The following is a 23,663-nucleotide window of genomic DNA, read 5'->3' as shown; positions in this document are numbered from 1 at the left end:
AAAAATAAAGAAAAAGTAATAAACAACTACTTTGCTTCAATTCTATTCTTGCAGAAGACGAAGTTCAACACAGGTTGAACACACTCTGACTCCTTATACATATCAGGCAATCTCATAGTAGCTTGAACAACATCTTTTAACATAAGAGAACCAAAGAGACTTGGTTTCTCTGTTTACTTCCAGTGCTACCTGCCAACCATTGCCTGGCCCTGCTTGGTTAAAAATTAACGTAGTATTTACTTGCAAGTTGAGCAGACTTTTGGCATCTCTCTAAGGAATAAATGTATACATCTTAAATCAAGCAAACTTACATAAAACAAAATATTAAGCAGTTTCATTGTTGCTGTGGCTTTAACATTAACAGACATAATTGTAATCTCTAAACTTTATCAGGCAGAATTTTTGTCCCATGTGATTTTGCATGAAGCAAGTTTAGAAGAAAAGAGGAAATCCATGGAAATGATTAGAACATTAGAATTAATTAGAATGTAAAAAATTACACAAAAGTATGTGTTATTGACATGTGGAACACTTTTCTTCATAGTTTCAGAGAATTTAAACAGGGAATACAGCCACACCAATGAAAAAATAAGTCTGAGTGAAAATTGCTTTGAACCTTCAAAATCTGTACTGTAAAAGAGAGGGTATTAGCAAAGCAATCAAGGTTTTTTTTCCACCTGACTACAGCACACAAGAAATTACTTTGTTCCAATTGCTCTTGTGCAGCACAAACTTCAATCTTCCTCATTTTACTTAAGACAGCTACCTATAACATTCACTCCTTTACTGAAAAAAGGCAAACACCGTACTACATAGTGTTCCTAAATTGGAGATTTTCATAACAATTCTCTTTTCCTCTCCACTCCCCTACTGTCCTCCACCAGACTGGGCAACTTAAAGGATAATTCAAAGATACTTGTACCTGTTTGTAGAAATCAGTGGAAGGGGATGATCTGGACCTCTCATGGGTGTATTGGGATTTCCCATGCTGTTCATGGCCTGTATCGAGGATATTATCAGCTGAGTGGTACCTTCCTGAGCCCCTTGGCTCTATTGGCTTCCACTGCTCCTTCCATGATGCCTCATACTCTGCAAAGGTTCCCAGGCGCAGTGGCTGTGCAGATTTCCCAATCCTCTCAGCAGCCCTATTGCTGCTGCTGTGCTGGACACTATCTTTTGAAGCATAAGCAGTTTCAAGTCCAACAGAGGCTACCTGACCTCTTCTCTCATACCAGAGCTCCTCTCCCTCTTGTGCTTTCCTATCTGGCCTCTCAGGCTGTCCCTCTGCTAGACCATGGGGACCTGGTTTCTGTGATGATTTTCTAAATGAAAGCTTACTTGTTTCTTCAAAAAATTTCCACCTGTCTGCAAATGAGCCCAGGGCTTCTTCTGATATGTTTGGATGGCAATGAGCATGGCATTCATCCTCTGACATGCCCACCTCATTAATCTTCTCTGGTTCTGAGTATGACTTCAGTTTTTGCTCTGTTGTGAACCTCTTCCTGGCTCCAATCCGAGAAACGTGATGAGTGCCACTCCCTGTAGGGTTTGGTTTGGCTTGTGTAGCCTCAAGGAATCCAGAGACATCTTCAGAAGCCAAAGCCAGTAATGAAGAATTGTAACTACCAGTTTTCCGCTCAGGGGACCTGGGGAGATATTCAGCGAGGCTGGGCTCCAAGTCCCGACGTTTGAAGGATGTTGCGCCGAGAACCTTGGCCTGGGCTCCCTTGAGGTGATCTTTATAGGCGCTGGTAAAGTTTGTGTCAGGGGGCATGATGACATTCTCTGTTGAATCTGGTTTCCAGGTGTCACTGCATTCCTCTGTTTCAGATGACCCTACTAGCGTAGCAGTACTTCTACTTTTCTGCAGCTTTGCTCTTCTCATTTGGATCTCATTTCTGAGGGTTGTTGCAAAACGATCACTCCTTCGTGCCTGCTTAGACAGGTGAGTGTCAAATGACATCTGTCGTTCTGATACCTCTTCTGGGTTCTTGTCAGACTGCTTTTTCCCTTCCTGAGCTAAAGAGTGCAACATTGGCGTCTTCTGAGGAGAAATCTTGCTACTCTCATCTTTTCCCCACCTAAAATCTTTCTGAGCAGATCTGTTTTCAGTGGTAAGGACACAGCCCTTTACATACTCCTGCTGACCATGGCTAGTTTCACTTTCCTCAGAGGTGTTCTCACAGCTTTTCTTTTGTCCAGATTTTTCAGTATGATTAGGTTTTTTAGATTCTTCTACTACAGCACACCTAGCATCTCCCTCTCTGTCCACTGGGTAATGACTACTGTTCTCACACCTTGTCAGTGAAGATTCAATAGATTGTTGAGGTAGACAGTATTTTGGGTTTTGGGCCATTGTAATAACTGCAGAATTTTCATGAGGTCCAAGTGACAAATCAGTTCCCACTGCAGGTTTCCAGCTGTCATCCTTGAGTTGTAGTGGCTTTGAGCTTCCCTGAGCAGGCTGTTTTGCTGTCACACAATAATATCGACTTTGTCCACTGTTGTCCACCTTCTGTTCAGCAGCACTGTTCAAAGAGGAAGTGTTGAGCAGACTGGCTTGGTTTGGGCTGTAGCCATGAAAATGATCTGTAGTTAACTCATGAATACCACTGTAGGACAGATAATGTTGCTGATCTTTAGGTGCAGCTAAGATTCTTGCACTGGGATAAAAGGTGCTTTCATCACTGTACTGGTGCTGGTGGTGGTAAGAGTAAGCAGACTGTGCAAACCTAATGTCGGTGCTGGACAAGGATGGCTGCAGTTTGTTCACAGTTCCTGCATTACTACTGTACCTTTCACCAGCTGAAGAAAAAATGTGTTCTGAACTGAGATCAGATTTGTAATTTGAGCTGTTGATCCTCCTGTCACATGCTCTGGAGGGCCGTCGCTGCTGCTCTGCAGTTTCCAAACTCCAGTCACTCCTGGGCTGAGATCGGTTCAGGGCTGTAAAGTGCTGCGTGCTGGCACCCTCTGAGTACATAGGGCCCTGGGCTTTCTCATGGCCCTTGGTGGCAGCAAAGCTGTCACTACGAAGAGGTGGAGGTGGAGGGGGAGGAGATGAAGACTTCTTCTTATCAGGAACGTACCAGACAGGTCCGAAACTGGATCTTCCCGAGCTAGGGAGCTTGCCATCTGGGTGTTCCTCTGTCCTAGGACTTTTGTTGTTCTCATATTGGATAGGAGCTGGCAAATACCCAGGCTTGTCCTCTGTTCCACTGCTGTCACTCAAAAACTGGCCAGACTTGCTTCCATGCTTAGCAGTCTCCCAGGGCCCCACTTTGTAAAGCATGTTCTCTGTTGAAGAAGTGTCTGCATTGGACAGAGTGTGGTCAGGGGTGCTAGAACTTGTGGAGAAAGACCCATAGGCTGAATCCCGCTTACTTTGGCTCCCTAGATGATCAATGCTACTGTTAGACCTTGCAGAATAAAGTCTTCCATACTGGGCTACTTGGGGAGTGTGGTCCCAGCTGTCCATACTTCCCAAAGAGCTGAATTGGTCAGAAGTGCGATACAGACTTGACTGATCCCATGAGTTTGACAGGTCATGAGAAGAACAACTACTGAAGGAAACAAAACAAAAAAAAAAGTCAGAATAAATATAAAAATGTCAAATAATGTCACAACATAATTATAACCATCCATTTTACTAATATTGGTTAAATCCATCTGCACAGCAGTTAAAGACAGACAACCTAACAAAACAAAGTTTGAACACTAAGTCAGGGCTCCAACTTCATACTCCACCACCAATTCAAAGCTTGAAAACTTAGTAACTACCTCAGCTTCCCTATGTAAGTTTGCCAGTAAGTAATATGCATTTATCTCCTTGAAGGGTTCCTTGTCCCCCTGCAAATTGTTGATTTTGCTGACTTTGCTTTCAGAAAAAAATAGTTTGAGATCCATTAGCTCCCTCTTTCCTGGGACAAACACCAACTTATTTTTCAGCTTATTTTCCAGGCACCCCGATTCTTCCAGCTGTTAAACTCACATACTTCCTCTCTTCATTGCTGAAATATGACTCTAAACTTCTTCAGCCCATGATGTTATTCCCTTGTCAGTAAGATACTCCAATAAAGTTATATCCACATCTGCCTATTTGTTTGGTGTTTTAACTTTTAAGCAGAGACACACTAAATGCATTTGTCTCAAATACCACCTGCACAATTAACCTTAGCAGTGTGGTTTCAAATCACTCTCAAGTTGACACTCTTAAAACAACATTCCATTCCACCCAGTTCCACAACATTGGCAGGAAAACTTTAGGAGGAAATGACAAAGCAACAAGCTCTGCATGGCCTAACAAACTTCTAACTTTCCTTCAAGAATCCTTGCTGCCACCAGTTTCTCCCTACCATTCGTTCCTCTATAAAAACATCTTCTTTGACACGGTACTTTCTTCAGGTCTTTTCCTAAGGACACTATTCCAAAATCCTGCTGCTTCTGTTACCTTCCTATCCCATGAGGTTTTTTTCACTTCCTTTCATTTATTTTCTCTCTCACAGTACCCATCTCCTGTCAATCCAATACATTGATGCTGAGATGACAGTCTTGCCAATTATTCTCATCACACCTCCCTGTTTGAACTTCACTGGCAGCTCCTCCTGCTTTTATACACCAAATTTCAAATTCTTGTCTTTGCATGCAAAGCCCCTTGGTAGAAATCCCAGAATTATTCCACTTCCCTGTAGCTATAATTATATGAAGCATCTATCAAATCTTGTGCTGTAAAGAGACCTGTGAAAGCTACCAATGAAATTAGATCAGTCCACATTAAAAAAAAAAACAAAAAAAAACCAAAGAGGTATAGGTCTTTTCTTCTGTCAAAAATACTGCAGAGATCAACTCAACAGTTCTTTGGAATTCAGTACTAACAGAATTTGCTTTTTCCCCCCTGTACTACTACAGCCTTTTAAACTTCTTCTCTTATACATGGTCAAAAGCAAAGATATGCTTTATGCTTATTTTCTAAAAGCATTTTATTAACAAGATACACTAACAATGGCCTCACCTTGTGAGGTTTTGTGTTCTTTCATTCATTTATTTCCAGCATTTAAAACATCTTGCTGAATCTTTAAAAAGCTCTTGTCATCTTAAGTGATGTGTTGCATGTAAAAAGTATCATGGTCATTACTAGGATTTTTTTCTCAAAGAATAATGTAAACCAGATATTACTAAGAATTGCTGATATTCCCACTCCCTTAAGCACTAAGGGGATCATAGAACCATTGAAGTTGGAAAACACCTTTAAGTTCATAAAATCCAAACAGATACTTGCATTAATTAAAATATGCCACTTGTGCAGGAAAGCCTTGGTTTACAGGTCTCATGTAAATCTACTGGTATCCAATGTGAAGCAGAGATATCATCTCTGGAGGTCAAAGCCCTGCTAGAAAATGCCTAATGGAAACCCAGCAGAAACAGCAAGCACTTTAAAGAAGGACAGGAAGGTTTCTAACGGCATCTTACTACAAAGCATGGCCTCCTGTGGTCCTAAACTGCAGGGCAATCCTCCTGTGAATCCTGACATGGAAGAGAGTACAGAAGCTAGTTCTGCCTGAGCCTGGCTGGGATCCCAGGATAACCTTCCCTCAATGGCTGTTTTAGAGCAGATTCATAGAAGCACATACACTGCTGGTCAAAGTCAGGTAGATAAAGTCCAGGAATAATCTACAAACACCACAAAGACCACCCCTTGGCCACATTGGCCAGGAAACACCCCTCCCAACCCTGGGGCTTGAGCTTCTGCTCCTGGACCCTTACAGAAATGATCTCCTCTCAGCAACTGGATGGGATTACAAATCTAACTGCCCCAAAACCTCAGTTCAGGTAGCCTTCTCAAAGGACACTTGTAATTACAGCCACACCTGTAATACCAGAATGAAGCAGAAGAGGTGATTGGGTTCATCTGCACAACAGGGGCACAGAAAAAAAACCAAATGTTCCTCTGTTATAGTATAACCTACTGCAAGAAAATGCAGCCTTTAAACTTTCAGCAACTTAAGATAGTTCAGTTACACTCCTCCCAGAAAAGTGCACTCAGCCTTAGTTTAGGATGGGCCAGGAAAAAAGTCTGCATGACGTTATTAAGGTGCGACTTCTGCGAAAAAGACAGAAGACTCTCAGAGGGAAACGAAGGCACCAAAAGCTTTACAAGTTCCAGCTCTCTAGCCTTGCATGAGAGGCATCTAGACCTAGCCTAGCGCTCCCTAAATAACTTAAATTTTTTGCATTAAAGTCACATGATAAAAACCCCATACATATAGTGCTGGATGTAGAGAGCTGGGTTCCAGGACCACCCTCTCTCCTATATACTGGTACAGCCTTTTCTGGGCTGTCTTCCTCTAGCTTCATCCACCTTTTCAAATGTTCAAATTCATCAGGCTGGTAAAAAGAAAGCCCCAGCAAAACCAACTCACCAAAAAAAACCCTAAAGCAAATCAAACTGCCCACACCTTAACCTAGCACTAGACAGTATGGACAGTCCTCAAGGGGTTGTTTTGGCCAGCTGTGCCCCACTCCATCAACACAAATAAGTGTTTTGAGTGCCCTCTCTCTCCACTGCCCCCTCTCCCCACAAACTCTCCATGTTTTTTCTCATTAAAGTGATTTAGTGAATTTTCAAACTCACAGAGAGAATGCAGGTAGGCACATTGAGAAGAGATTTTAGGCTTTGAATACCAATCTCAGATGCTTAGCTCAAGGAAGGACACAAAATTCCAGAAATAGCCCAGGGATGGGATGCCTGGGCTAGAAATATCCCCTCCTCGGGCTATTTCCATTCTCTCCTTGCATACTGCTGCTTTCAGCTACTGATTCCTGTGCCTTCGGATCAGCTGAGCTTTTTGTGAAATGTACTTGTAAAGTGGGGAATCTCTGAGGCCGCTCACCTTTTTTTGCAGATCAGCAAACCCAAAGAACCACACTCTGCAACTGAGATCCCCAAAGTATCCAAGTCCTTGGGCTGCCACTATGGGAATGTTGGGTATCCTCCAGCAGCAACACAGTAAGAGCAGCTCTGCCACTGAAACAGTCTTGGACAATAGACACCAGGGCTGACAAATCTCCCAAATATATTGTCTTTTAAGTGGGCAGCACAGGTAGCGAAGGGGTTTAGGATGGCAGTGACCTGGGAACTGTGGTATGAGACTGTGCTAAGGCCACATTCAGCAGCATGTGAGAAAATCTCTTATTTTTATTAGTATTGGGGTCTGCCAGCAGTTGTGGCTATTTCTGATATGTGAGGGGAGAGGACTGCTCTATTCCCATCCCCTCTTCCCTTACACCCACAATTCCTTGACCAAACCTCATTTCCAACTGGCATGGAACCATTTTTTCTTTTTTAAGTACTGTGACACACCCAGCTCCTATCAAAATACACCTTGAAACACATCTTGTAGTATTTTACTTTCACAAGGTACAAGGACAACCACCAGGAAGAGCAGGAAGCATATAATGATTTACAGCTTAGTATAGAAGACTCATTAATAGCAGAAATACTCTTTAGCAATAGTATTGTAATGAGGAACCCTACAGAAGATTTTAGAAATTTCAGAATTTCATTTCGATGTACAAGGACTTTTACTGTCTTAGAATCTATAAATCTAAATCAACCCATCTACATGATATTTAAATACAAACTTTAAATCAGTGTAAACCAGCATAAATTGTAATCAAAGTTTCTAAAACTTCTGCTAATAAAGACATTTTAAAAAACCCCTTTCTGTCAACTTTATTCAAGGGCAGACAGCAACTTAGCTTAAAAACAGTAGGGAGCTCCCAAAGAAAACAATGTAAAAACATTGTGAATGTTTATCTAAATATAAAAATTAGATTAAAAAATAAAATAAAATACTGAAGTATTAATGTTTTGTTTTGTCTACCACAAAATATTAACCTCAAGAAGTAATGATTCAGCAGAGAATGTACAGCACTAAGTATAGAAAACCAAAGTCTACTTCCCAAACTGGTACTGCACACCAGACTAATTTTCTGTAATGCTCAGTGTAACTATGGCCCAATGGGAATTGAAAAGGAAAAAGTAAGAAAAGACCAAAAAAATTAACACCCCCCTCCCTCCCAAAAACCAATCAAATGTTTCATGAAAATCATAAAGAATGTCACCTAGGAGCAGGAAACAAACAAGAACCTGTGACCAGACACAAACAGGCGTTACCTAAAGGTTTAGAGTTTCACAGCTAAAACTGCCTGGGTGCCAGCCTTTCTTCATTAATGTTGAATGTGACCTAACAAATATTGAAGTGCTTTAAACAGTGACTGAAAATCATCGGTCTTATTACCTCTCTAGACAAGCAAGATTACAGATGTAGGGAAGGATTACAGAAAGACAGTTTAACTAATTACACCAGTAATACCTTAAAAAAACAGCAGTAAAGCATTCTGCACCCTCTCTTTAGAAAAAGCCCTTTTAACTGTTTGAAACTGTATTTTTATTTTCTTTTCCCTTTCCTATTTCACTTTATGAATGTTAATTTTGATGGTTACTTCGCCTTAGGATTTTACCAGTGGGCATTGAAAGGAAATGCAGAGCAAGAAGCATAACCTTGTGACTGCCTTTAAAGCTAGTTTCTTACCTTTCAATTACATGCACGTATCACAAACTGTTTCAGAAATCCACTCATCCACACGTCAAACTTCCCCAACTCCCCCTTCGTGCACTGCAAGGACAGGCAACTCTAAAGAAGTATAACACCACGATTCTGTGCTGGTTGTTTTTAAAAACAAAACCCTCAGCAACATGACCTGCGTTATTGTAGCTTCGCTGTGAGGAGCTGAATGTGTGCAACTGAAGCAGAGACTCACCTTGCATGGTAGCTCGAGTGCCAGGAGGCGCAGGCACTAGACGAGAGAAGGTGTGACGTGGCTGCCTCAGGTTGACTTTCGGTAAATTTGGTTGCGTGCCAGGAGTGTGGCCTGCAGGCTTGGTCATTCCTTCTGAAAACAACAGAGGCAGAGGGTGCTACTTAATGCAAACAGTTCAACAAGGTGATATGCAGCACAAAATCTACCAGGGCAGCAGTAAAACATTTCACAGATAGGACAGAGGCATAATGACTTTAAATGACAGCAAAACTTTCTACATGCATGCATGCCAGTTTTGAAAAGACATCACCATTTCTTTAAAACACTTGAGATGCAGTGAAATGACAATTATTTTTTTTAAATGGGTGGCAAGGTGAGTGTTTTTTACAAGGAACAGAGACTGATAAATTTTAAAGTGCCTGACAGATTTAATAGTTAAAGCCAATATTAGACTTAGAACTCTTTTACAACAGTAAAAGAACTCTTGACAACAGTAAGGCTTTGGTAAGATTTTACTGCAGGTAGGTGCATATGGGAGGAGCTAGGAAGAAATGAGTTAATGACAGGCAGGATTAAAGCCATGTACATTGTTTCATAGAAGTTAGTGATACAAGAAACCATATTAACTCCAGGCAAGTTCTGCTTCAGCTCTTGAAATGTTTGGCATCCCAGATATGCAGGGAGGTTTTGTTTGTTATGGTGTTTTCTGGGATTGTTTTTTAAAGAATACATCTCAGTTCAGTGAATCATGTAAGTCCCCAAATATTTACTTGGATATCACCTCCAAATGTTCCTGCTCACCTAACAGAAGAGAACCCTTCTAAGAAGTATCAACAGTAAATTGCTGTTAGAGCTTTGCACCTTAAAAACTGTTTTGAAAAATTGCTCCATACCCCTCTACCCCCTTCCTTCTGCTCAGGAATTAGTAACTACAGGTTGCATTGCTTTCCAAGGACTTGCTGTTTGTTACAGCTCTCAGCACTCATGGAGTAAGTGCATTCTTTTTTCCCTAAGGTTAAATAAGCCTTCTGGGTGGAATCCAGCTACTTCTGTTTCAGTGAGCAGATGCCAATTACAGGCCATTTGTCTAGACCCTCTCACTTGGGAATGAAGCAGGACCTTCTCTGAAAGTAATTCATCCTGCCCTTCTTGGTTCGTCCTGGAGGAAGTGTAATTTAAAATTTAGATGTAGTATGAGGTTTGACAAATCCCGTCTTTTGAAGTCTGAGTCTGAAATAAAGGCTTATAGGACCAGTAGTTAAGATTTTTTTAATGCACTTCTGTACATTTTTTTACTCATTCCCCCTTTTTATAAATTTGTCTGTTATCAGACTGCCACTGCATTTAGAGACCAAAACTAAAGCCAGTATCTTCAAAACAGGCCAGCTCTGAGTACACGGCTTTTCACAGTATATTCAGGAAGGTCTAAAGAAATCAGTGATGAATTTCCAAACTCTGCATGCAGGATTACAAGAGAATAACAATTCTACAGGGAAACTGTAATTTCACTACAAAGTGTAGCACCATCACTGTCACTAAAAAAAGAAGTAATTGTTTCCATAAACAAAAGCCTACTCTTCTCAGCACGACAAAAGAGAAGAAGGTTAAGCAGAGCATCTCTATTTGCTTGTTCTTGGTAGGACATGACATTCAGAAAGTGGAGGAGCCCCAGCACTCTCAGTGCAAACGAGTGCAAAGGATTCAGCTGTACGATGCTGGGCTCCAGACCACCCTTGCTTGCTCCAAGCATGTGTGCAGGTATGGAAAAAGTTATGATTCCTCTGTTCAGCTGCACAGAGCATCACATGAACTTCCCTCCCACTGCTTATCTTTAACAGTACTGACAACAACTCAGCAAACCACCAATACCTGGTAAGTCAAATTCAGTAGATCTCAAGGCATCAATTCAGCTGAAAAGGTTTATCTTTTATGAGACAATTACTTTTCTACGATGTACTGCTAAGGAAACACAAGACTAGGAAACTAGCACAATATAAGCAGTGTAGATGGAGCATAAGGAAAAGAAGGTTGGGAAGAGGGCTTCTGTGACAGTTTGGGCTTGACAAATGGCAGGGGGAATCCAATCACTGGGAAGAAACAGAAGGGATGCACATGTAAAGTCGGTACTGTACCTCATGGAACTTGTCAAGATCTTGATAAGATAGTTCCTCGCTACATGAATGTCATTTTCAGAAGGCATTTTCTGTGCTACAATATCCACCACCACTTTCATCTTCCTGAGCAGTCAAGCAAGGGGAGGAACAGACATATACTGACTGAGTACAGACTGAGTAGTGGCATAAGGCAAGTCAGGTGGACAAGAATTTACAAGTTCTGTTGAATTTTCTGTTTTTGTGGCCACACAGGATTTTTGAGATGGTTTTGGTTGGTTTTTTGGTTTGGTTTTTTTTTTTTGGACATAATGGTGTGAACAGCCTAAAAATACTGGTGGAATACCTAGAAGGAGGAATCTCATAGACATCACAGACACCTGCTTTTGTTGAGAAGTTCACAACATGATGAAAAAGTAATTCACCATGCACAGTCAACAGTACTTTCTGATAGTAATTCTAATTAAATGGTAAGAATCTATCCTGCACTTCAATAAACAATTTTTTCTAAAAAGTGGACTGCAACATAAATATTGATTCCAAAACTCAGCAAATGGATAGAAGGACTAAAAAGAAAAGATTCAAAGATTCAAAACAGGAATATTTTGCAGGCAACTGAAGAAGCTGGAAGCTGAGCATTTACATTCTAATGTAATACCTCCCTGTTACTTCTGAGTGACAGAATGAGATCATCTGAACTTACAACTCAGAAAACCTCCAGCATTAATGGAAGAAAGCATTATTAAAAGCATTTCACTGAAAGTATCTTTCTACCAGTGCTTTTACAGAAGCTGCTGGAAGGAAAATGTTGATAAGCATAGAAGATAGGTCATGAAGGAAAAAAGATAAAAAGCCAGCAGATACCACAGAAGCATGCGTTTCCCCAGAACCCCTTCTCCAACAGAAATTGTATCATTCTTATGTACCAAACAGCACCTCTGTTGTAACCCTGCCATACAGGCTTTTGCATCTGGAGTAACCAAAGCAAAAATGCAACAGGCAGTTCCAGGGGGCTGTATCCAGATGAAAACCAATTGCTAGAATTTATTTCATAGAATAACAAAATCGTTTGGGTTGGAAGATCAGTTCACTCAGTTAAAATATCCCTGCCACGGACAGGGGCACCTTCCACTAGGACAGGCTGCTCACAGCCTCATCCAGGCTGGCTTTGAACACTCCAAAGGATGGGGTATCCACAACTTCTCTGGCAATCTCTTCCAGTGCCTCCCCCCCCACAAAGAATTTCTTCCTGCTATCTGATTTGTCTGGGAATGTTTCATTCCAGCCCCCTGCTGAACAAGCAAAGGCCCAACTGCTGGCACACACCTCAAGCCCGGGGCTGCACCTCTCCCTGCACACAGCGGCAGCCGCGCAGGTCAGAGGCGGCACGGGCCGCTATCCCAGGCCGCACGGACGGGCTGTCCATCCCTTCCCAAGGCTCTCTTCCCTTCTTTCCCGGCCTCGCTCTCCCTGCCCCGCCCGGCGACCCGCGCGCGCCCCCTGCCGGCTGCCTTGCGCTGCGCCCCGGGAGGCCCCGGCTCCGGCCGCCGCCGTCATTCCCGATCTGCCGCCTCCTGCTGCTATTGCTGGGATTGTTCCTCGTCCCAGCCGAGCCTCCTCAGGCCGGCAGAGCGGCACACTGTGCTATGACCACACGGTAGTGGCTTTTCTCCTAGCGGTTGCAGCACTGGGACTGCAGAATTTCGCTCCACATCCACAGTAATCACGGACAGCCAAGGCTCCCCACAGCACATCTAAGCAGAAGGGAGCATTAGAGGCCAGTCCTTGCAAATGCAGCGTCACCCGCTGTTCATCTGTATCTGCTGTGACAAGAAATAAATCACAAAATCAATCAAAGAACGGTTTGGGTTGGAAGAGACATTAAAGATCATCTCATTCCAGCCCTTCGGATGAAGGCAGGGACACCTTCCACTAGGCCAGACCATTTGCTCAGAGCCCCGTCCAACCTGGCTTGAATGTTTTTAAGGTATGGGCCATCCAAAGCTTCTCCAGACAACCCATTCCAGTGCCTCACCAGCGTCAAAGCAAAGAAGTTTTTCCTAACACCTAGACCTACTCTCTTTCAATCTGAAGCCATTCCCCCTTGTCTTGTCACTATATGCCCTTGAAAATAGTCTCTGTCCAATTTCTTATAGGCCTCCTTTGGGTTCTGGAAGACTGCTATTATGTCACCCCAAAGCTTTCTCTTCTCCAGGCTGAACATTCCCAATTCTCTTAGCATTTTCACATAGGAGAGGTGCTCCAATGCTCTAATCAACTTGGTGGTATCCTTTCGACTCACTCCAACAGGTCAATCGTCCTTCCTGTGCTGGGGATGGAGTACTCCACCAGAGTTGGATGCAGTACTCAAGGTGGGGTCTTCACCCCAATAAAACCTGGGTTTAGATAAGAAATCCCAATTTTTCAAAAGTAAAAGGATGGACAAGTCAGTGGCTTCAGTCAGAACTGAGCTGAATCTACAAAGACAGGAAAAAAATCTCAAAGCAGAAGCATCTGTTCTTTTTAACTCTTAGTGTTACACACTGTCAGCCCTAAATCTTTGAGTGAAAACTGTTGCAGTGATCATTTAAATTAAAGATTCTTTAAAAATAGATATATTCCCTTTTCAGTTACTTATGTTTCTACAGAAAGCTGTAGACCATGTTTCAAGGTACAAACACAAGAATTTGGGAACCAGTCAGTGTATTGGTGCTGAACAGCAGCTATCAAAATAAAACTCTTCACCCTCCTTTCACCACAGTGCAACTCAAAGCTTTTCAGAACTTTGTTTTTAAAGCAGCCCAAGTTCACTTTTCCAAGTGAACTTGCAGCAGGAGGTCCAAACTACTGGCAGTCATTTTAAACCTTGTCTAGAACCAAATATTTGACCTAATCCCAGTGCATGATAATTAGCTACAAGACATGCCAAAGATGCCAGGCTAAGGAAATGCAGAAAAGGCTGCAGCCCTGAGATAAAATGCAAACCTGCACAAGCTTAAAGGTCAAGTGCACAAATCACTGGCATTCTCAAACAAGCAGCACACTTGAGCACTGCACTGCAAGGTAGAGCTCACAAGGTGCCCTTAGATTGTGTCAAAGCCAAATAAACCAAACCACTGCTGCTCTTGTTTGTCCTTCAGAAACAGAACCAGTTACAAACACTGCTGCCCCATGGCAGTCACACAAACTGCCTAGGAAGAGTTCAGTTTTTGCAGTGTCCTCAGCAAGCCGCTCACACTTTTTGTTTTTTTACTCCATGTAGAGAAAATGTCTAGAATTTGTAGTGACAGCACAGGTGCTCTTGTTTGTCCGCTTATAAATCCCAAACACCTTCAGAGTTCTCAGCTTTCTCACCTTCCCTCCCTACAATAACAGCAGGTTAGACATACCAATACTTCATTAATAAATATTTTTTAGTCTATCTGTATATGCTGGGGGAACAAAAGTCTTCCCAATCCAGGAGAGTTTTTTGCAGTTCACCAATCTTTTGTTCAGTAAATTAAAACACAATAGAAGACCAACATATAATGTAATTAACTGGGTATGCAAAAAGCTACTGCAAAGGAACTGCTAAATCAACGTATTAACATTGATTGGAAAACATGTTTGGATTTTGTTAGTCTTCTGAATCCTTGGTAGGAAAAAAAAGGAGGCTGAATACCACTATGAGTCTGCAGTTACCTACAGGGGCCTCGAATAAAAAGAAATTGACAATGTAGCTGTTTTTCATTCCAGAAGCTGTTATATGTATTTGTCACTGCAGATTTGAAGAATTCATCCAACTGTCTAACATGGGAGCTCATGATTAGAACTGGATGATTTTTCTAAAATGAAGAATTTTTTTTTTAATGAACACTTAATTTCATCTTTCTTCTTACCTTCCCTTCAAAACAGACAAACAACATTCCTTTCTACAGAATACCAAAGGAGTCATCATCCGATACAAAGATATTCAACATTATCTATCTCAGACAACTATGTTCACAGAATTCAAATTACTTCATACTATGTTAGTCAGCACTGGCAGATCTATCTGCCAGGGAAATATGGAAATGAAGTATCTAAAACCTGGCAAAAAGCTATAGCCCAGCAGCAAAACTCTATAAGGAATGTGAATGGTTCCTTGTGCCATTCTCAGTAATTAAATACATGCAAGTTATCCTAATTTAGGCTAAACCAGTTGTTATCAATTCCATAAAAAAGCTCTTGATTAAGTCCAATACAATTCTCTGCTCCTTTCCCCTTGCCATTTTCAGTGTTGTCCTGTCTACTGACATAAAGGTACATCTATAGCTTTGCATGTAACAGCAGACCAAGTGAGGAAAAAGCATCCAAAGCTTGAGGTGAACACTTTTTCTGAACAGTCTCCTGCTTTATTTTGTCTTCATTTATTTAAAAATAAAGGAAGGTGGTAGGGTGGTATGTATGTCGTATGTCAGAAGAATTATAAGAAGGAAGAAAAATATAGAAAGCCCTCCTGAAAATTTCCATGCAGAAATTGTCTATGAATGGATTTCCCAAATTAAAAAAAAAACCTTCCAGAATATATTTCAAAGTAAACCTTCATTGTCACTCATATCCAATAGAGATTATATATATATATATATATATATATATATATACACACACAGAGGACTCTCTATATAGACTCATGCATAGATTTATACATAAATGCAAAGTGACTTTTTAGGCTTTTCTATTTCCAAAATATCCATACTTTCTCTGACCAGGCTGATGGTTTTGCACTCCAGCCACTGCTTTTTTGGTCTTCCCAATATACTGAAGCACTGCTAAAACCTGTCCCACTACTCACTTATGTACTCACCTCTATGCTGCTTGCTAGAACATCACAGCCTCAGCCACTTCCTTTCCTTTCTCTTAGGCCTGTCCTACTGCCTTTCTCTCTGATTCAGTCTTAGATGCCTCAAGTTCCTACTGTCCTGAGGCTACACAGCAGCAACTTAAATGCTTTTTCTAAAGTACACTATGTGCTACCATACAGACTGTCCATCCAGGAGAACTTTAAATGTTCTTTCAAGTAAGGACAGAAGATACAGTAACTGCATGAGCCCCTCCAAAAAGCCAAAAAACAGGGCTTTCCCAGGAGAGGCAGAAACATCAGGACTTGAAATTTTAACTGTAGAGGTATCCCACCCTCACTTTATACTATAGAGATTAAACTTAACATGTGTAAGATGTCTTTTCATTTCAAAAAACCCAAAAAACTCTTGGTAAATATCATCATGGCAAGTACTTTAGGGCCATGTCTTTTACCTTTGCAGATCTGCAGTGAGCTTTATAAAAACAACACATACCATCTTCTCCTTTCTTTCAGGGTCACTCTTTGAATACAAAAAACACCTGAATGGAACTCTGTTTCACATGAAGCCAAAACCTGTCTGGATTTACATCTGGCTTGTTCACAAAAGGAATGGTTAAATCAGATGTACTACAGGAACATTTAATGAAATATTTAATTAAGTAAATATTTAGAACAATACTGCCGATCCCCATTAGAAATAACATAGTTATTTTCAGCCAAAAAACCCCACTGGAGTAAGAAGCAGAACCAACTAAATAGGCCCACATAAAATCTTATTACTCATCTATTTAAGAGCTTGCACTTGTTAAGTACTCTAGTACTGCTTCTCAGCCTATGCTCACAACACTTGGAATTCTCAAGTAATCTTCCAAATAAATGCTGGTCACATCACACAGCATCCAGGACTCATTTACCATAACTGAGACAAAAAAATGAGTGTAATACTGTAAAAAATTACAGTACTTTCCACATTAACAAAGAAATTAATAAGCTTTTCATGTAGAAATTTTCCCTTGAGGCATCTTGGTCTCAGAAGGACAATAGAGATTTGAAAGAAAAATTTGCTCAAAAAAAAAAAACAAAAAAAACCAAAAAAACACAACAACAACCAAAAAAACCCCCAAAAAACAAAAACAAAACCAACCAAAAAACCCCCAAACCAACCAACCAAACAAAAAAAAAACCCCCAAAAAAAACCCACCAAAAACCAAACCCCAAACCAAACTAACAACAACACCCCCCCAAAAAACAGAAAAAACCCCCCAAAACAAACAAAAAAAAGCACACCAAACTAACAACAACACCCCCCCCAAAAACAGAAAAAACCCCCCAAAACAAACAAAATAAGCACACACACACACACACAAAAAACCAAACAAAAAAACCCCCACGCAACAAAAACAAAAAAAAACAAAAACAAAAACAAAACAACCCCCACGCACCCCAAAAACAAAACAAAAAAAAAAAACAAAAAAAAAACAAACAAAAAAAAAAACACACAAACCAAAAAAACCCCCACCAAATCAAAACCAAAAAACCCAAACTCCCCAAAGAACTCCTCTTCTGAGTTGCCCCTTCTGGATTACACATACACGTGCATGTAAAAATTTTTACTTCTTCCACTGAACTGGGGTAGCTGTGCAACTGTAAATCATTCTTTGATATACAGTACGGTTTGTAAAAAGGATTTTTATTGTCATAAAAAACTGTTTTCAGATTAAAACAGACATTAGATTTTTGGCACTTTACAGAGCTCATAATTTGGGCAGGAAATCTCAGCTGCCTTAACATGTTGGAAGCCCAGGGCATAAGGAGGTTACAGTTGCACAATCATCCAACTAACCTCTCCCTCCTTACCTCCCAGGGCAGCTCAAGTTTCAGGTGAAATTAATTGTTAGTTCCAAGTTAAATCCCGTCCTTAATCCCCAACTGATGACTGCAGCCATAACAACATTATAACACGCAGCAGTACAATTTGAAACACTTACACATCCATCTACCATTTCTCCATGGGCAAAGGGCAGATATTTTCCTGCAACTTCTTGGAGCATGAGCTACTCTCTTCCTATGCCTGCACTAACTCAGGCCAAATATTTCCAACATTTTGTTGGACTTTTAATGGAAGTAGAAGGAATCTGCATGGGCAGGCATCATGTTGTCTCTACGAGAGCTCCTACCACCCTGTGGGTAGGAGCCTGATCCGAAGAAATGCAATCCATGCCCTCCATTCCTAGGGGGAGATGGGGACTGCAGTAAAGGCAAGTGCAAGAAGCTGGATCCTCTGCTGAGGCTGGTTCTGTGTCCTGCTTCATCTTCTGACATTTCCTTCTGTGAGAAACAGAGCTGTTTCCCTTGATTTGGTTACACTGGGAATAAGTACAAACCCTCATTTTGAGCAGATATACAACAGCCCTAAAACAATCACCTGGAGCTAAAGTGTTAGTAATGACCAGACAACTCTCACTTCTGGGATTCCTGGAACAGCACTGATTTTGTCTGGGGAACTAGGTTTTTAGGCTTATTTTACAGAAACCTAATGTGCCAAGATACGCACCCAATTTAACATCATTAGGCTTGAACGCTGGGTTCAGTCACTTCAAAGCAAAATAAAAGCTATTTTCCAAGCAAAATTGGAAACAATCACTTTACAGCAAAAACAACACAAATCTTCAATAGATCATTTTTCTTCCAGGCCAGCTCATACCACCCCTTCAGATGTTAATCTTTAGCCACCCTAATTATCACCAAGTGTAAGTAAGTTTTACAAGAGAATCTGGCAAAAGTAGAATAATAAATGCCCACAGGTTGAAACATGTGCTTCAATACACAGAAATCAAATCAGAAATTCCAGCCCAGCTCATACCACCCCTTCAGATGTTAATCTTTAGCCACCCTAATTATCACCAAGTGTAAGTAAGTTTTACAAGAGAGTAAATCTGGCAAAAGTAGAACAATAAATGCCCACAGGTTGAAACATGTGCTTCGATACACAGAAATCAAATCAGAAACTATCTAAATTTTCCAAGCCCAGATCAGTTGCAATTGATGACAAAATACAGGAAAAAAATTCTCTAGTTAATATTCATAAATAGTTACTCCTGCTGCCAAAGCTTGTTTTTTAAAAAGCTGCAGGAACTATCAGCATCCCTCCAAAATGATCAAGTAGTTTAATAACTGAATTCATCCATGCATTCTTCCTGCATAAACCAAAGTATCTACAGACAATCTCACAATAGACCACACAGATACTATGACTACATTCACATGCAAATTGTACCTACATCACTATTACTAAACTTGGAGCAGTGAATACACCTCTAACAGTGATTACTCAGCTGTTTTCATTATATGTGCTACATTTAGTCACCTTCAGATGGGAAACAAAACTGGCTTTTAACACTCCTTCTAGGGTGGTGCAGAGCTTTGCACAAGGATGTCTGAACAACCTCAAAGAATAGAAAAGGTACCTTCATATAGAAAAAAATCACTGAGACACACTGAATACCACATATGAGCTTGAAGTGACTAATAGAAGTCTACTATTTTATAGCTTTACTCAAAGTTCAGTGAAGTCAGCAGGGATGTGTGATGGGCTTTGTGTGCTAGTGCACATGTTGTTATGTTATTATAAACCAACAGTAATTCTTCTGGGATCCTTCCCCACAAATACAGTGGGCAGATCCTACTTGAGTAGCCCTCTCATGTGAGAAGGTCCATTAGCCTCCCTGGATTAAGGATTTCTCTAATGGAGCTGACTGGCCTGTCTGGTCACCACTAAGAAGATAGAGACAGAAACACATCCTGAGCCCACGCTGCTCCAGCACCCCACCTTCACAGCATATATGTTCTTGAGAAGCAGGAAGCAGTGACTGCCTGGCAGTGACAAAAAAAAAAAAAAATCCTAAATTAATCATTCAACTCTCTTCCCCTTCCCCAAACTGTGTAAGACAAGTGTATTTAAATGACTAGGCTGTTTTTCCCCCACTTCTGCTCAGTACTTCATATTCCTCTCCTTCCCAAGGAGAAATCCCACAACCCTTTCTTTAGATTTATCATGAAGAACAAACCATTTTGTTCTCACATTTATCATCATACTCATTTCCTCTTGCACTGTTCTGTAAAAATCCCCTTTCACCCTCGTGTAAACTCTGCACATGTTGGCAAACAGCTCACAGCCTCAGAAACTTTTTCCACCAAATTTTCTTTCCACACCACTAAAAGCTCAAGGTTTAAAATCCTTCAGACCCTGACACTTTGAGTTTGACTAAGAGTGACCCTGTCACTCCATTTGTCTCCATCCCATTCTGGGATGAAGAGACCAGCCCAAGAAAACTGGTTGCAGACCTCTTAGAAAGTGGCAATGCCATCCCAGTGGCTGGCCCAGCTGGGAGATGAGTGGTTTTGCTCAGCAAGACAAAGCACACTGAAGCCATGTCTGCCTGAGAAATGGAAGGCAAATTTGAGAGCAAACAAAATATTCTTTTCAAAGTCACCTCCCCTCTTCCACACCTGCGACTCCACTTCAACAATCAATTTTAATCGGATGCATTTGAAACAACAATGCATAGCTTTTTTATCTCCCGCATCCAGCAAGTTACAAAAGACAAAAAAAAAAGCCAAGAGAAAGGCGCCCTGATCACTGGCTTATCCCAGCATGGGAAAGAAGGGGTGAGGAGCTGCCGGAGCTCATGAGTGTCCCACGTCCTGTCCAGCCTGGCAGGAGCCTCCTTCCTCAGCGTGGCACAGCCGTCGGAACCTACCCAGGCTCCGTGCTGGGCGGTGCCTCCTCCCTCCGGCTCCCGGCTGGCGGAGCAGCCTCCCGGCATGGAGCGGGGCCGGCCCAAGAGCCAAGCGACGGGGCCCAGGCGGCACCGGGGGTGCTGGTGGCACTCTCCCGGGCTCTGTCCCCGGCAGAGCATGGGACTCCTCAGGCCTCTGCCACCGGCTGTCCTGTGCTAATCTGCGGCCGCCAGCTTAGGGATATAATTAGACTCACAAAGGAGCCTTGTTAGCGCTCCCCGCTAAGAGGCCGCAGCACTTCAGATTAGTCAGACCGCGACTCTGCCGCCGAACGCTGCTGCGGGGAACAGCTGAGCAAAGCCCCAAAAATGAAACCTTCTTCCTGATGGAGAAGGAAGGAGGGGGATTTTAGTTTTCGTTTGAAGTGGCGATTGACATGGTGCAGGTAAAATGCACTGACATTATGCTGCTGAAACTGTTCGTTTGATCTGTTCTATCCTTTTCCAATATTCTAAGCAAATGCAAGGGCAGGTAAATAAATGAGTCTGGGGCACTGCATTGTAAAGAAGTTAATGTTCCCCATGAGATGACAAAGCTAAAAGAAAATCTCTTAATAGCTGATGGATCATCAGTGGTAGTGGAGAGTTACAGATGTTTTTCCTGCACATGAAAAATAACCAGACAGTCTTCTCAGGGAGCAGCACTTTTCCAAAAAGAGAAGCAGCCTGTTACATCCCTAGAAATAAACTACCTCAGTATGCAGGCACTGGAAATCATCACCTACAGAAAAAAGTGGCAGGTATCTCCATCCCCCAGGGAGAATGATGTTACAAATTCTGGGGAGTTCTTTCAAAGGGCAATTTATTTTAAAAGTCTTCTGAAAAAATAAGCTTTACTCCATAGTCACACAATTAATCCCCTTCTGCTAGCCAGATTTGCACATGTAAGCTTGCTTGATGGTTGTGGACCATCATTACACCTGTGGATATAAAGGATACAGTAACAGGCTGCACAGAGTTTCTTTGGGGAGTTCTTTCAAAGGGCAATTTATTTTAAAAGTCTTCTGAAAAAATAAGCTTTACTCCATAGTCACACAATTAATCCCCTTCTGCTAGCCAGATTTGCACATGTAAGCTTGCTTGATGGTTGTGGACCATCATTACACCTGTGGGTATAAACGATACAGTAACAGGCTTCACAGAGTTTCTTTGGGGGGAAATGAAGATTAATTATACTGTACCATTAAGGATTGGCACAGCAGAAAAAAGATAAACTCTCTTCTTACACACCACAATGTGTGTAAGAAGAAAGTTTATCTTATGTGCCACAATCATGTTTTCCTTAGGTTCACTGACCCATCACACTAAACCATGGCTATACATTTTTTTGGTTCTGCTCAATAACAGTGGACTGATTGCACCCCAGCATCCTTACCAACTGACTGACCCCCATCCTGCATGTGTAAAATGAACAGCTTCTCACAGGTCAAAGCAGGATGCATTTATAGTTGTAAAGGAAAAGATGGAAGTTCTATGGATATACAGAAATGCTCAAACTTCATGACAGAGGTTGGCTAACAGGCAAAAAGTGGTCTCATTCTATGCAAGCATACATATTTGGATTTTAATAAGAAATACAGTTAAGACAGCATATGACAGAATTACAAATTACAAAGAAGTCCAATAGCTCAACTGTGTGAACTTGCTGGAAATTTAGATGGTGTCTGGCTAAAACTTTCTCAGCCAGATTGACATATTCTACTAAAAAACAACTGCACTTCATATAAAGGTGAGAGTATAGATTACTCACAGATGTTAAACCTAATGTAATGAGGGTTTTTTGGAAAGAGCCTTTAATAAAGGTAAGCTAAACCCAGCATGACACCTTGCTTATTAGCATTAACACACATGCATGTGTGTGCATGTGCATACCCAGTCCAGAGAAAGGCAGACTCTGACTTAACAGCTGGCTTTTCTAACAATGTTTCAAAAAGAGTCTAACAACCATGGAGTTATTGCTGTATTAATGAGGATGCAGACCTGACAAATATTATTCTTGGTGACTTATTTGGAAAAACAGAGAAGTAAAATTCAAGTGGGAAAATTTTTTTTTTCCTGGATTTCCACAAGCAAGTCCATCCTCTCTCTACAGAACAAAAGAATGAATTGATAGGGTAGATACTATTGAATCTGCCATCTAAAAAAACAATAAGAATTACATTGTTACAGTGGTAAGAGATGAGGAAAATTAAGTATTTCCTTAATTTTAAAGAAAAAGAAAACCTGAGCCTCAAAATACAGTTGACTAATAGGATTTTTAATTTGCTTTAAAAAGCCTCTTTTCAGTCTTAATCTGCAATCAGATACTACTGAGCTGTCCTGCTAGACTGCAGCCAAAACAGCAAACAAGGCTCATCTTACCTTCACTTCAAAGTCTGCTGGGCATGGCAGTACATTTGCTGGAAAACAGCTATAAACAGTCACGTAATTGCTATGAAAGTTTTCCCAGAAGACTAGTTGAAATTTTAAAAATATCCCTGAAAAAGCTAGGATTATCACAGTGCTTATGTGACATAAAGGATCCAAAGATGAGTGAAGCTGGGTGATCAGACAAATGCCACACACAAGAGTTCTGCCTACAGAAGAGAGACTTTTCAGTCAAGGGCCAAGACCCCTCTCATTCAAAGCCTTATCTCAAGTGTAAACCTGCCTCTCTAAGAGAGTACAACTAAGTAAACAACCTGGAATCATTATTCCAGGTGCTGTTGGGTTACAGCATACAAGGAAAAGGAGCCTACATCCAACATCACACCCTGGGTATTCATAATGCAGACATGCTTATAAAACTATGACACTGGATGCACAATCCCAGTAGTATTGAGTCTATGTAGCAGCAAACAACTGCTCATTAGTAACTGTTCTTGAAAGAGAAAACTCTGTCCCTAGTTCAAAGGAACCCCTCCACATCACAATCTGAGCTTCCACGCTTTGCCTCCTTACTGAAAATTAAAACATCGGCCAAAAAATTTGCATTAAAAAACAAAACAGGTCAAGAGTTAATCCCCCACCTTCTCCTTTCCCATCCCCAGAATGAGAACACACAGATTCAGGGTAAAAAGTTTTCAAGTTTTCACCAGGAAAACACATACCAGTTTCACTTGAAAATTT

The 23,663-nt window shown here is 41.3% G+C and overlaps 1 protein-coding gene across 2 annotated transcripts in view; it reads right to left on the bottom strand.

The window, feature by feature from the left end:
• Positions 1-23,663, bottom strand: part of SHROOM2 (shroom family member 2) — a 117,548-nt gene that overhangs the window by 35,674 nt on the left and 58,211 nt on the right. The window contains exons 3-4 of one of the 2 annotated variants that reach the window (XM_041416556.1): positions 8,824-8,955; positions 923-3,563 (exon numbers count right to left, since the gene is read on the bottom strand). In XM_041416556.1, the coding sequence (XP_041272490.1) occupies positions 923-3,563; positions 8,824-8,955 (2,773 nt within the window). The remainder of the gene's footprint in view (positions 1-922; positions 3,564-8,823; positions 8,956-23,663) is intronic. The other variant, XM_041416557.1, reaches the window with a different exon arrangement.

This window comes from Onychostruthus taczanowskii, unplaced genomic scaffold, assembly GCF_017590055.1.
Source record: "Onychostruthus taczanowskii isolate IOZ18803 unplaced genomic scaffold, ASM1759005v1 scaffold52, whole genome shotgun sequence".
In the NCBI taxonomy this organism is placed as follows: domain Eukaryota; kingdom Metazoa; phylum Chordata; class Aves; order Passeriformes; family Passeridae; genus Onychostruthus; species Onychostruthus taczanowskii.
This window is presented reverse-complemented; position numbering and strand designations above follow the sequence as displayed.